The sequence below is a fragment of the Saccopteryx bilineata genome, chromosome 2, assembly GCF_036850765.1.
Source record: "Saccopteryx bilineata isolate mSacBil1 chromosome 2, mSacBil1_pri_phased_curated, whole genome shotgun sequence".
NCBI classification, from domain to species: Eukaryota; Metazoa; Chordata; class Mammalia; order Chiroptera; family Emballonuridae; genus Saccopteryx; species Saccopteryx bilineata.
Window position 1 is genome coordinate 375282786 of NC_089491.1, and position 14691 is coordinate 375297476.

Sequence of the window (14691 nt, forward strand, 5' to 3'; positions counted from 1 at the left end):
CTTCCTCTCTCTCTCTAAAAAAAAAAATCAATAAATAAAATACGTCTACTTACATACATACATACACACACACACATATAAATACACACACATATGTTGCTTAATTTTGACTCTCTCCCAAGGAAAAAACACAGAATACCATAGAAGGGATCTGTACATTCCTCTACTGAGTCAAAGAAACTTTTGTACTTACTGTTTGTAATTCCGCTGAACGAGGAAAAACATGTAATGCAAACACAAACATATGATGCTCTCTACAAATCAATTAAAAATGTGCATGTGACTCTAGTATTATTATGTAGTGTTTATATTTGTGTCCTATACTGTCATAGTTTGTCTCCAATTCTGTCTTGATTTATTTTTACCATTTTTGCACTAATTCCAATTAAGTGAATAGAGAAAGAGAAAACGTGAGCTACAAATCCAAAAGGAATCATTACAAAGTCATAGTTCTTACTTAAAGTCATTTTAGTTTTAACTTCAATGCACTTCTGCATTCCCAAATCCCACAACAATAAAAATTCTCAGGCCGTGGCTGGGTAGCTCAGCTGGTTACAGTGTTGTTCCAATACACCAAGGTTGCAGGTTCAGTCCCTGGTCAGGGCACATACAAGAATCAACCAATGAATGTGTAAATAAGTGGGGGGGGGGGGGGTCTCTCTCTAAAACTAAAAAAAATAATAATAAAAATTCTCAAAACAGCCTTATTAACCCTGATCAGATAGGTAAGTTGGTTGGATGGTACATTGTCCCAATATGCACATATTGCCAGTTCAATCCCCGGTCAAGGTACAGGCATGGGGCAGATTTATGTTTCTGTCTCTCTCTCTCTCTCAAATCAAATTTTAAAAAAGAAACAGCCTTAGTAAACTAACATGCTGAAAATATTTAAGAGTTCTATAAGCCTGACCTGTGGTGGTGCAATGGATAAAGCGTCGACCTGGAAATGCTGAGGTCACCGGTTCGAAACCCTGGGCTTGCCTGGTCAAGGCACATATGGGAGTTGATGCTTCCAGCTCCTCCCCCCTTCTCTCTCTGTCTCTCTCTCCTCTCTCTCCCTCTCTGTCTCTCTGCTCTCTAAAAATGAATAAATAAAATAAAAAATTTAAAAAAATTAAAAAAAATAAAAACACTTACAAAAAAAAAAAAGAGTTCTATAAAAAAACTACCCAACTTTATAGCCTGACTGGTGGTGGTGTAATGGATAGAGCATCAACCTGAGATGCTGAGGTCCCAGGTTTGAGATACCAAGGTTCCCAGCTTGAGCACAGGATCACCAGTTGAGCATGGGATCATCAATATGATCCCATGATCACTGGCTTGAACCGAAATGTCACTGGCTTGAGCAAGGGGTCACTGGCTGGGCTGGAGCCTCCCCTCAAGGCACATATAAGAAGCAATCAATGAACAACTAAAGTGCTGTGGCCCTGGCCGGTTGGCTCAGTGGTAGAGCATTGGCTTGCTGTGTGCAGGTTCCGGGTTTGATTTCTGGCCGGGGCACACAGGAGGAGCACCCATCTGCCTCTCCTTCCTCTCTATCTCTTCCCCTCCCACAGACAAGGCTCTCCTGGAGCAAAGCTGGCCTGGGTGCTGAGAATGGCTCCATGGCCTCCACCTCAGGCACTAGAATGGCTCCTGTTGCTATGGAGCATCACCCCCTCTGGGTGGATCCCTATCGAGCGCAAGCGGGAATCTGTCTTTCTGCCTCTCCGTTTCTCACTTCAGAAAAATAAAAAAAAAATAAAGTGCTGCAACCATGAGTTGACGTTTCTCATCTCTCTCCCTTCCCGTCTCTCTCCCCAAAAAACAAAAAAACTAAGCAATTTTACCAATAGTATACTAAAGACTTACCTATTTTCCTATATATAAATTAGCGGCCCTGGCCGGTTGGCTCAGCGGTAGAGCGTCGGCCTAGCGTGCGGAGGACCCGGGTTCGATTCCCGGCCAGGGCACACAGGAGAAGCGCCCATTTGCTTCTCCACCCCTCCGCCGCGCTTTCCTCTCTGTCTCTCTCTTCCCCTACCGCAGCCAAGGCTCCATTGGAGCAAAGATGGCCCGGGCGCTGGGGATGGCTCTGTGGCCTCTGCCCCAGGCGCTAGAGTGGCTCTGGTCGCAACATGGCGACGCCCAGGATGGGCAGATTATCGCCCCCTGGTGGGCAGAGCATCGCCCCTGGTGGGCGTGCCGGGTGGATCCCGGTCGGGCGCATGCGGGAGTCTGTCTGACTGTCTCTCCCCGTTTCCAGCTTCAGAAAAAATGAAAAAAAAAAAAAAAAAATTAGCTAGTGAACTTTAGCTTATAGTATACACGTGAAAGTGTTTATAGTGAAGTATACCGATGTCAGCAACTTATTTTGAGATAAATCAAAAGATGGATCAATGAACAGATGGGTAGATATAAAATATAGAGCAAATATTTATTGTAGAATGTGGGTGGTACACAATTAGGTCCTTACCACAATTCTTTCAACTTTTCTGTGTTTGAAAAAGTATAATAAAATGGAGGGAAAAGGACTAAGGAACTTCATACCGTGACAGCTAGAAATTCTGCAGCTTGATCAATTCAAACTAGTCTATGAAATAATTATAACTTTAAGTTAGCAAAAATTATTCCCATTGACATATAAAAGATATGCATGGGTTTTTTTCAATTAGAGTAATTTCTCTACTTGTAGTCAACAAAACCATTTTCCTTACTCACTGAATTTGCTGACCAGATCCAGATACGAGGCACTAATCCTCACAACAACTCTAGAAGTTGGTAGTTATTATTCCCAATTTACACGTAAAAAAAAAAAAATCAGGCATGGAGGAGTTAAATTATTCACCAAAGGACACAGAGCACAATTAGGATTCCACTCAGGTATAACTCCAAAGCCTATGTTCTACTTTTGTGGACAAAGGTGAGTCCACAAAGAGGAATGTACATCTCATCATCGATGAACAAGAACCGCTCCCTGTAGGATTAAAAAGCTTTGGTACATATATACTATGGAATACTACTCAGCCATAAGAAATGATGACATCGGATCATTTACAATTAACATGAATGGACCTTGATAACATTATATCAAGTGAAATAAGTAAATCAGAAAAAACTAAGAACTGTATGAACCTATACATAGATGGGACATAAAAATGAGACTCAGAGACATGAACAAGAATGTGATGGTAATAGGGGGTGGGATAAGGTGGTGGGAGGGGGCGAGGAAGGAGGGGGGGGAGGAGCACAAAGAAAACCAGATATTAGGTGACAGAAGACAATTTGACTTTGGGTGAGGGGTATGCAACATAATCAAATGTCAAAATAAATTTCAAACTAACATGCCTTTCTTGCAAAAATAACAATAAAGGCACTACTACCACTTTCAGAGAAAGATTTTGGAAATTGCCAGTGGTCATGGGGTAGGTCAATGGTAGTGTTGTAAAGAAAATCAAATTATCATTGGAACCAATTTCTGCTAGGTTCTACCATCAAAAGGAAAAAAGGACTAATCAGTTGAATTTTCATTAGTGAAAAGACAGGAGTCAAAATTTTAAGTTATCAAGACATTGCTAGATAAGCTTTGGAAACTAGTACCAACTCTGCACTCAATAAACAGAAGCCTATGATTTTTCTCACAGGAGCATATAGCTAAAGATCCTGCCAGTGGAGGTACCTACCTTCAGCAGTTTTAGGCCTGCAAACTCTTCACTTTTCAAATTCTGGGTTATCAAGAGATCATTTATCACTTGAATGATGAGCCAAAAGTACTGTTCTAGTCAATGAACAATGTCTTCAACAAAACATTACTAATTGCCAGATCCTCATAACCCACCCTAAGAAAGAAAAGGACTGTTAGACAAATAGCTCACCTGGGAAGTGGACTCCGACTCAAAGACCGTTTGCTGATGAAAGGGCTGCTGGATCGCCTTCGACTATAGGGACTGGGTGATCTCCCACTGTAAGAGCCACTCCTTTCATAGCTGGACGAACGTCTCCGGCTGTAGGGACTCACAGACCTCTGTCGTCTATTGTAGGGACTGGGTGACCGGGTGCTGGACTGGTATGCCGAAGGCTCCTTGTAAGGTGGGCTAATGGACTGCCTTCTTGAGGTACTTCCAGGACTCTTCTTGTAGGAGTCATAATTGCTGGAGGTGTGAGATCTAGGGGGACTAAGGTCATAATCTTGGCCATAAGAAGCTCCTGAGGGGCTATCATCTTGCTTGGGGCTGTCGGACCATTTCCTGTGTGGACTCCTGGATCTCCGTTTAGGGCTGTCCACTGTTTTGTAACTTTTGGGAGTTTCCCTTTTCCGATGACTTTTACTCCGGTCTTTGTGCCCAGACTTCAACTCACGTTCTTTCCGGGCCTTCTCCTTATGGAGTTTGGATGACCTGGATTCCTTGTTGCTGCTACTTTTGGAGATCTGTGCCTTCCCATAGTCGTCATTCTCCTCATTTGAACGCTTTGAACTACCTGATATCCGCTCCTTCACCGATCCTGACTTGCTGGAAACTTCTTGGTTTTTTTCTTTTTCTGTCTGTTTACTTTTTAGTAAGTCCCGGGAACGTCTGTGCGGGTGGTGACGATGTTTGTGCAGGCGGTCACTCCGATCAGTTCCACGACGTTCATCATTCTCCCTGCGGTCTAGTTTGAAGGCCATGTCGTCAGAGAAGGTATCTGAATCAGAGCTGATGTCATCATACTCCACCAAAGGTTTGATAATTGTGCCCACAGGTGCGGCTTCGGGGGTCACCAACCCCATATCTTTGGAGTGCTTGGACTTGTGCCGTTTGTGCTTCGACACCAAGCGGTGACGCTCTCTGCTGGAGCTGCCACCTCCCGACGACGGCTGTAAAGTTCCAGAAGGTCCTCCGCTCCCGTCCTTCTTGCCCCCATGTCTCTCTGGATTGGGCATTCCCTTTCCCCTGGCCTCAAAACGGGGAAAAAGTTCCCCAGCACTCCAAAAAGTAGCCCCCACCCTCCCCCCAACCCCACACCTACCAAAGCGCCCCTGGAAGGGGTGGGGAGGGAAGGGACCCCAGCGCAGGCTCCTCCTCCCTCCCGACTCCTCACCACCCTCCTACATGGGGGGGGGGGGGGAGGGTGGAGGAGTGAAGGAGCCAGGGAAGAAATTAGTTCCTCAGCAGTGGAGTAGCGAGACAACGGGCAGCCGCTCAAGTCTGTTTGCCCTTCTCCCCACGCGGAGCCAAACCTCAGGCCTGAGGGCCGGAGCGGTCGAGGAAGTAGGAGGCCGACGTGTAGGGCCGACCGGCTCTAGAGCCCTATGAGGACTGCGCGGGCCTTTCCCCTACCCCGTAGCCCGGCTCGGGGCGGCTTCCCGTCGCTCAGGTCCCGCGGCCTCGGTATCTCACACCCCCTTTGTCCCTCGCTCCTGAGGGAGCTCCTTTTCTTGCCTCCGCCTCAGCCTCAATACCTCACACACTCACTCGCTCACTCACACAGACTCAGTCACACACTAGGTTAAACCGAAACGGCACTTGGAGGAGGGGGAGGGGGCAATCCCAAGAAACATCGCGAGAACTCTAAGCTCGCGGTATTTCGTGCTTCCCTTTCACCACTTTCCGCTGTTTAATCAAACAACGCGAGAGCAGATCCCGAGCAAGAAACGTGATGTCCATATTCTCGCGATAAACTCCTCGCTCTTTCCTTAATAAAAGCTTTAGGAAACGGAGCTAGGGAGAGGGCTTTTTTTTTTTTTTTCAAAACTTTATTGATAATCTTTTGAATAAATATTCTCAGGTTAAAGTGCAAACTACTTTTTTCATACTTTATAATTACCTGGATTATTAAATAGGACAAGAGTCTCAAGGTCTGGGTGGTTCTTACTAAATGCTACTCTTGCTGTTAAATTATAGCACAGTATTTAGCAAACCAGCTGTAAACAGGGTAAGTTCGACAGGAACTCAACCAGCCAATTGCAGAAGAGGAATTAACAATGTAATTAACTAAATAATGTATATAAACAATACCTAAGCTTCCCTTGGGGGAGACAAGAGCTTGGGATATGAATCCTCTGTCCCCTCTACTTGCTGCAAAATTATCTTGGGACAACCACCTCTAGTTCTGGAATAGAACACCTAAAGTGGGGAAACCCTTGATTTCCCTAAGAGGGGGGAAATATTGTCAACAGGACACAGGGCTGATGTGGGGACATTTCAACCCAAGTACCTCAGTATTAACAATGCTTATAACATATAGTTAATAATACGTGCATTATCTCATACTACCCTGCAAAACGTGATATCCTCACCTTTATTTTACAGGTAAGGAAACACAGACTCAGAGAAGTTCAATAACTTATTTAAGGTAACAAAGCCAGTCCAGCAAATGCTAAAGGTGGAGGTTCACATTCATGTCTGACACTAAAGCACAAGCTGCATTGTGTTTCCAGTCTGCTTAAAACCTAAGAAACTGGGCCCTGGCCTGTTGACTCAGTGGTAGAGCATCTGCCCTGCATGTGTATGTCCTGGGTTTGATTCCCCATCAGGGCACACAGGAGAAGCACCATCTGCCTCTCCTCCCTTCCCCCCATTCTCAATCTATCTCTTCCACTCCAGCAGCCATGGCTCAGTTGGAGTAAGTTGGCCCCAGTACTCAGGATGGCTCCATGCCCTCCCCTCAGTTGCTAAAAATAGCTTAGTTGCCAAGCAACGAAGCAACCCCTCAGATGGGCAGAGCACCACCCAGTATGGGGCTTGCAAGATGGATCCTGGTTGGGGTGCATGCAGGAGTCTGTCACTCTGCCTCCCTGCTTCTCACTTAAGAAAAATTAAGCCTGACCAAGTGGTGGCGCAGTGGATAGAACATCAAATTGGGATGCAGAGGACCCAGGTTCAAGATCCTGAGGTCACCAGCTTGAGCACGGGCTCATCTGATTTGAGCAAGGCTCACCAGCTTGAGCCCAAGGTTACAGGCTAGAGCTCAACATCGCTGGTTGAGCAAGGGGTCACTCACTCTGCTGTAGCCCCCCAGGTCAAGGCACATATGAGAAAGCAATCAACAACTAAGGTGTCGCAATGAAGAATTGATGCTTCTCATCTCTTTCCCTTCCTGTCTGTCTGTCCCTATCTGTCCGTCTCTTTGACTCTCTCTGTCTCTGTCACACACACACACACACACACACACACAATTAAGAACTTGGTCCTGGCCGGGTAGCTCAGTTGGTTAGAGTATTGTTGGGATACAGTAAAGGTGTAGGTTCAATATCTGGTCAGGGCATATACAAGAAACAACCAAGGAATGCAAAAATAAGTGGAACAACAAATCAATGTCTCTCACTCTCTCTCCATTCTACCCTCTCTCTAAAAATCAATAAGTAAAATTTAAAAATAAGAACAAAAAAATAAATTCTAAGAACTTGAAAGCTCATCATCTCTTGGGATCGTCTATGGCTCTTATTGATTTATTTAGCCTTTTATCCTCATACAGAAGAGTATAATTATGAATGAGAAAAACATAATATTTATGCACAAGAAAAAATAGTGCATACAGTGCATACACTGCTTCTCAGTTTTTACTTTTTGAAACTCTTTGCACACGTTAATTCATTCCATCTTTACAACAACACTCTGAAATAGGACTGTGTATGATGGGAAACTAAAGCACAAAGAAGTTGTTACTTTTCCAAGCTTATTCATTCTTGTCCTGAACAAATTTATTGGTGAGATTTTAAGACCTTTGTCTGTGGAATAGTGCCCATTCAGGACTCTTAAAGAGGACATAGACAGTATAGTCATACCACAATATATAAAGTAATAAATGTCATAAGAATGATACAGGCCCTGGCCGGTTGGCTCAGCGGTAGAGTGTCGGCCTGGCGTGCGGGGGACCCGGGTTCGATTCCCGGCCGGGGCACATAGGAGAGGCGCCATTTGCTTCTCTACCACCCCCTTCCTCTCTGTCTCTCTCTTCCCCTCCCGCAGCCAAGGCTCCATTGGAGCAAAGATGGCCCGGGTGCTGGGGATGGCTCCTTGGCCGCTGCCCCAGGCGCTGGAGTGGCTCTGGTCGGGGCAGAGCATGCCCCGGAGGGGCGGGGCATCGTTCCTGGTGGGCAGAGCGGCGCCCCTGGTGGGCGTGCCGGGTGGATCCCGGTCGGGCGCGTGCGGGAGTCTGACTGTCTCTCCCCGTTTCCAGCTTCAGAGAAAAATAAATAAATAAAGAAAGAAAGAATGATACAGAGCACTGCTGAAGTTCAAAAGGATTTGGGAGTGTTAAAAGAAAGTTTTATAAAGGGCGTTTGAGTTGGGCCAAGAAGAGGAGATAGGATATTTATATGCAAAGGTGAGAAGATTGACCAATAAGTTGGGAGCCAGAAAATATTCGAAATAAAGAGAGAAGCATTCACTCTAAATTACTCCCTGAAAATGGTCTTATTGCCTTTTGGTTATATGGGCACTAAAAAAAAGTTTTTGCTTAAATATTTGAGTCCAAATAAATGTATTTGAGTAAGAGAGCATCCCCAAATCATTTTATTTCCTACAGCTCGAGCTTTGAAAATCCAAATTACATGACAAATGAGATGTGGTAAATTGTTAAAAAAACTGACACTTTCCCTAGCTTGATAGCTCAGTGGGTTAGAGCAGTGGTTTTCAACCATCCCTACCAATCTGCCAAAAATTATGTGCTAGTCCACAAGAGTTAACAACCCTGATGTATACCACTGGGTTAGAGCATCATTTGATATGCAGAGGTTGGCAGTTCGATGTACATACAGAAACAGATGGATGTTTCTGTCTCTGTCTCTCCCTTCTTCTCTCTCTAAAAATCAATAAATTAAAAAAATTTTTTTTGAAGCTGACACTCAACCCATTTAATCAGTAAGTGGTTTAGTAATAAACAAATATAATAATGGTCTGTTATAATAAATGTTATTGCTAATTGCTCTGCTCTAATTACTCAGAACTATAATAAAATATACTACCTTTGGCCCTGGCCGGTTGGCTCAGCGGTAGAGCGTCGGCCTAGCGTGTGGAGGACCCAGGTTCGATTCCCGGCCAGGGCACACAGGAGAAGCGCCCATTTGCTTCTCCACCCCTCCGCCGCGCTTTCCTCTCTGTCTCTCTCTTCCCCTCCCGCAGCCAAGGCTCCATTGGAGCAAAAATGGCCCGGGCGCTGGGGATGGCTCTGTGGCCTCTGCCTCAGGCGCTAGAGTGGCTCTGGTCGCAACATGGCGACGCCCAGGATGGGCAGAGCATCGCCCCCTGGTGGGCAGAGCATCGCCCCTGGTGGGCGTGCCGGGTGGATCCCAGTCGGGCGCATGCGGGAGTCTGTCTGACTGTCTCTCCCTGTTTCCAGCTTCAGAAAAATGAAAAAAAAATATATATATATATACTACCTTTAAATGTTTGAGTCCATAAATGAAAAAGACCAATGTTTTCATGGCAACATTTTAATTATCCATGAAAGTAGTCAAATTAATGCTACTGAGGAGCTCTGAGGAGCCCTGAGGAGCCACTGCGCCACCTCACCCGCAGGTGTTGCAAAGTACCAAAAGCTACAGAATCGATCTTAATATTTTAAGAGGCTTAAAGAACATTTTATTAATTTGGGTTAAGGTGTGCAGAGAAATTTTGTGAATAATCTCTGTACTGTGTGATTGGCCTAAAACCAGGATGGCCCTTGGTATTGTATTGTAAATGCAAAGGGAAGGAAAACATGGATTCCCTGACATTCCACCATACCTGTGGGGAAAGGGGCGAATGGCTAGCCAGGTGCAGGAAGAGAAAAGCCAAAATAAACCTTTTCTTATAGTAATGAGCCATTTGCGGGCATTTGTCCCAACAGAAACTACCTCTCCCATATGAATGCATATAGTTAATATGTGTGACTCTGGACAAAGAGATGGCAGATAAACATTAGAAAATATAGGAATGTCTCTTAATATGTAAAGAGACATCTTTCTATCATTGTGTTGTCTTGGAAATTTTGTTTTCTCCAAAATGATGTATGGCTTGCAAATTGAACATGGTCCTACCATGTTAAAAGGACATATGACTATAACCAATAGTGGTAAGGACACCTAATTGCAATTTTTGCTTCTATACTTCCCGCTTGCAAAACTATAAAAACTAAGTAGAACAAAGGGCCGGCACGCTCTCCCTCAGACCTCTGTCGGAGTTGCCGCCGCTTGGCCAAGCTAGACAATAAAGCTTTGGTGTGGAATAGACAGATTTTGTTCGTGTCTTCAATGTTTCGAGTCCCTCTGGATTAGGCTTAACATTTTGGGGGCTCTTCCAGGATCGAGGGACCGCCGTCGGTCTGCACACCGGAGCTTTCTTGTTCAACCCCGGGTAAGTAAAACAAAGTCACGACCGTTTGATTGCCATGCGAGCCTTGGCTGACGAGCCAGGAAGGGGCCAGTGGCTGTCTCCCCTCAGATGCGAAGTTAGGAGATTTGGGAGGGCACCCCGCTTTTAGGGAATCCTGTTTGAGTTTAGATATTCCAAGCTCAGGGGAAGAGTGGCGCCTGTTTGTCTATCTGTTTTTGCTGTTTGTCTTTCTGTTTTTGTCACTGCATTCGTCTTGGTCCTATTCTCCCCACAGCCAGACATGGGTAGCAGAAGCAGCAAAGGTCCGCAGTCCCCCCTTGAATGTATGATTTCTCATTTTAAATTGGCTTATGTTCCACAGGAGGATGTATACGGGGAGAAATTCTGCAAGGGCCGCCTTCGCACGTTGTGCGAACACGAATGGCCCACATTTGGGGTAAGCTGGCCCACCGAGGGGTCGTTCGACTCAGTCCTGGCCCGGAGGGTATGGTCAGTAATAACAGGTAGGCCCGGGCATCCGGACCAATTCCCCTACATTGACGTTTGGGTCGCTCTCTGTGCGCAACCCCCTCCATGGATGCAGAAATGCTCCCTGAAAAGAAGTAGTAGGCTGTTAGTTACTAGAGTGGCCAGGACCAGAGAAGAACCCAGGCCGGCAGTCCTGCCGAGCGCACCAGTAGATGAGCTCCTTTTACAGCCCCCTCCATATTGGGAGCCTCCACTATGGGAAGAAACCCCGAATCCCCCAGATGAGCCAGAGAGGGAATCTCCAACTGAGGAGAACAGGGAGCCTTGTCCCGAGCCCCTCCTTTTCCCCGTGCACACTAGGCAGGGCACCCCTTACCAAGGGGAGGACAGGGACAATGAGGCAAGCCCTACCGGGAGGCAGGAGTCCACCCTCCTGCCCCTCAGAGAGGTCCCCGGGGGTGCTTTCGTGTATGTGCCTTTCACCACTTCTGACCTGTACAACTGGAAGCACCAAAACCCTTCTTTTTTTTTTTTTTTTGTATTTTTCTGAAGCTAGTAACGGGGAGAGACAGTCAGATAGACTCCCGCATGCGCCCGACCGGGATCCACCTGGCACACCCACCAGGGGGCGTCGCTCTGCCCACCAGGGGGCGATGCTCTGCCCCTCCGGGGCATCGCTCTGTTGAGACCAGAGCCACTCTAGCACCTGGGGCAGAGGCCAAGGAGCCATCCCCAGCGCCCAGGCCATCTTTGCTCCAATGGAGCCTCAGCTGCGGGAGGGGAAGAGAGAGACAGAGAGGAAGGAGAGGGGGAGGGGTGGAGAAGCAGATGGGCGCTTCTCCTGTGTGCCCTGGCCGGGAATCGAACCCGGGACTTCTGCACGCCAGGCCGACGCTCTACCACTGAACCAACCAGCCAGGGCCCAAAACCCTTCTTTTGACAAGAAACCCCAAGCATTAACTGCCCTTCTTGAGTCTATTTTTCACACACATAGACCAACATGGGACAATTGCCAGCAGTTGTTGCAGGTCCTGTTCACAACGGAGCAGCGAGAGCGTATCCCTGCCAAAGCAAGACGCGCTTTCCTGGCGGGCCAGGAAGCCCCAGATACCCCAGCGGGGCGGGCAGCCCTAGAAGCGGCACTCCCCACTGAGAGACCTAACTGGGACCCCAACGACGGAGGCGGTAGGGATGCGCTCACAGTTTACCATCGGTATCTCTTGGTCGGGATGCGGGTGGCAGCTCGCAAACCCACAAATTTGACCAAAGTAAGTGAAGTAACGCAGGGACCGCAGGAATCCCCTGCCGCATTCTTAGAGCGGCTACTAGAGGCATACCGCCCCTGGACTCCCATCGATCCCGATGCAGAACCCAATAGGCATGCGGTTAACCTAGCATTTGTTACCCAGTCAGCCCCAGACATTAGAAAAAAGTTACAGAAATTAGAGGGATTTGATGGGGAAACTGGGGAAAAATTAGTAAGCTTAGCCTCTCAGGTGTATAACAATAGGGACACTGATGCAATAAAAGCATCGAAAGAGACAAGCCTGTCCCTAGTGATGGCCCTACAAGAACAAGGGATTGTAACAAAGCAGGGCGACGGAAAGCAGCGTAGCCGCGGGAACCCGCATAGCCGCCGAGAGCCCCTAGGAAAGGATCAATGTGCCTCCTGCCACGAACACGGCCACTTCAAGCGGGATTGCCCAAAATTGAAAGGAAAAGGAACAGGTAGCCAGGGACAAAAACCCAAAGCCCTTCTGTTTGAGGAAGAGTACTGACAGGGCCGGGGCTCAATTCCACTAAACCCCCTTGAGCCCATGGTCACAGTCCAAGTAGGGGGAAAACCCATATCCTTCCTTGTGGACACGGGGGCGGAACACTCTGTCCTGAAAGAACCCCTGGGGCCCCTCTCCAAGAACACAGTCTCCGTGCAAGGGGCTACAGGGAAAGCCGAAAGATATCCCTGGGCCACGGCCCAGACGGTGGACCTGGGATGAGGGTTAGTCACTCATTCGTGCCAAGGGACGCGGGTGTTAGCTGAGTCAAGGACTCGAGTCATCCAGGCCCTCCAGGTCCCTACGAGCAAGCGACAATTTTGGGAATTCCTGGGCGCAGTGGGGTACTGCAGAATCTGGATTCTTGGTTTTGCCCACATAGCGAAACCCCTGTATGAAGCCACGAAAGGGGATGGGCCTCTCTGATGGAACCCAGAGTGTGCCCAGGCTTTTAAGGATCTGAAAACAGCTCTGGTTAGCCACACACACCCCCCCCCCGCTTTGTCGCTGCCTGACTTAGAAAAGCCTTTCGATCTCTATGTGACTGAAAAAGGAGGGTCCGCTGTTGGCATGCTTACCCCAAAGCTAGGACCCTGGAAGTGTCCTGTAGCCTACCTCTCAAAAATGCTCAACCCTGTCGCAAGAAGCTGGCCAACCTGCTTGTGGCATTTAGCGGCGGCAGCAGCCCTGGCGCGAGAGGCGGACAAGTTAACCTCAGGGCAGAGCCTCGCAATCATCCCTTCCCATTCGCTGGCACCAATTCTCACCCAGGCGTCAGGGAAATGGCTCTCGAATTCCCGTCTCATTCATTATCAGGGCTTGCTCCTAGAAATGCCCGGGATCACCTTTGAGACTGTAGGAGGACTGAATCTGGCTACGTTGCTGCCAGAAGGAACAGGGAACTGACCAGAACATGACTGCATAGAGGTACTGAATGGGGCACAGGGAACCAGAGAGGACCTTAAGGATGAGGCTATCCCTGGGGGAAAAGACATTTATATGGACAGCAGCAGCTTTATCCGGGAGGGCCATCGACTGGCAGGAGCGGCTGTGGTCTCAGGAGATGGGACAATCCTTTGGAGTTCAGCCCTACCCCAGGGTACCTCAGCCCAGAAGGCAGAATTAATTGCCCTGACCAAGGCCTTAGAACTATCATGAGGCGAGGTAGCCAACATCCACACGGACAGCCGATATGCCTTCACCACAACACACGTCCACGGACAAATCTACCAGAACAGAGGGCTTCTCACCTCAGCAGGAAAAGAAATAAAAAATAAAGAGGAAATCCTCAGCCTATTAGAAGCCCTCTGGTTCCCGAAGCGAGTGGCAAGCATCCATTACCCCGAATCAAAAAGGGGACTCCTCTCAAGCTCGCGGTAACAGGCATGCAGCCGGCGCCAGGGAGGTCGCCGCTCTAATTCTCCCCCTCGCTGTAGAACCCACCATCCAGGAAAAGCCAGCTTACTCCAAAGAAGAACAAGAGACATACCAACGAGAGGGTTGGACTTTCTCAAGCGGGTGGTGGAAGAACTCCCAAGGTAAGGTAGCCCTTCCACAGCCCCTGGGTGAAAAGCTTCTTGAGGAAATCCACGGAGCAACGCACCTAAGTGGAAAGAAGCTGCAAACCCTGGTGTCACCCCGGTTCCAGATTCCACATGTTCGCAGACTGGCCGAACAAGTTGCTCGCCAATGTGAGGCCTGCCTACAGGTCAGTGCTGGCAGAGGCCCTGGGACGTCTGGAATCAGGTATCGGGGAACAACCCCGGGGGAACACTGGGAAGTGGACTTTACTGAGATGAAGGCTGGCAAATATGGGTACCGCTACCTACTAGTGCTTGTAGACACTTTTACAGGATGGCCAGAAGCCTACCCAACTCGGGGAGACAATGCATCCACAATAGCAAAGGCACTGCTACAGGAAATAATCCCCAGATTTGGCCTTCCCTTTTTCTGGGGTCCGACAATGGCCTGGCCTTCACGGCCGAAATATCAAAAGTCCTTGCTAAGGTGTTAGGAATAAATTGGAAATTACACTGTGCATATAGGCCTCAGAGTTCAGGACAGTTAGAAAGGTGTAATAGGACCATAAAGAAAATGGTCACAAAAATTCATCTGGAGACTGGCTTAGGTTGGGTAGAAGCGCTTCCCTACGCCCTCTTGAGGGCTCGGTGCAC

The 14691-nt window shown here is 47.9% G+C and overlaps 1 protein-coding gene across 5 annotated transcripts in view; it reads right to left on the reverse strand.

Annotated features, from left to right (window-relative positions):
• CDK12 (cyclin dependent kinase 12) overlaps positions 1-5544 on the reverse strand; it is a 94237-nt gene extending 88693 nt beyond the window's left edge. For 2 of the 5 annotated variants that reach the window (XM_066263744.1, XM_066263745.1), the window contains exon 1: positions 3855-5544. In XM_066263744.1, coding sequence (XP_066119841.1) covers positions 3855-4900 — 1046 coding nt within the window. In that variant the 5' untranslated portion in view covers positions 4901-5544. The remainder of the gene's footprint in view (positions 1-3854) is intronic. The other 3 variants (XM_066263747.1, XM_066263748.1, XM_066263746.1) reach the window with 3 other exon arrangements.
• Positions 5545-14691: the final 9147 nt, after the last annotated feature.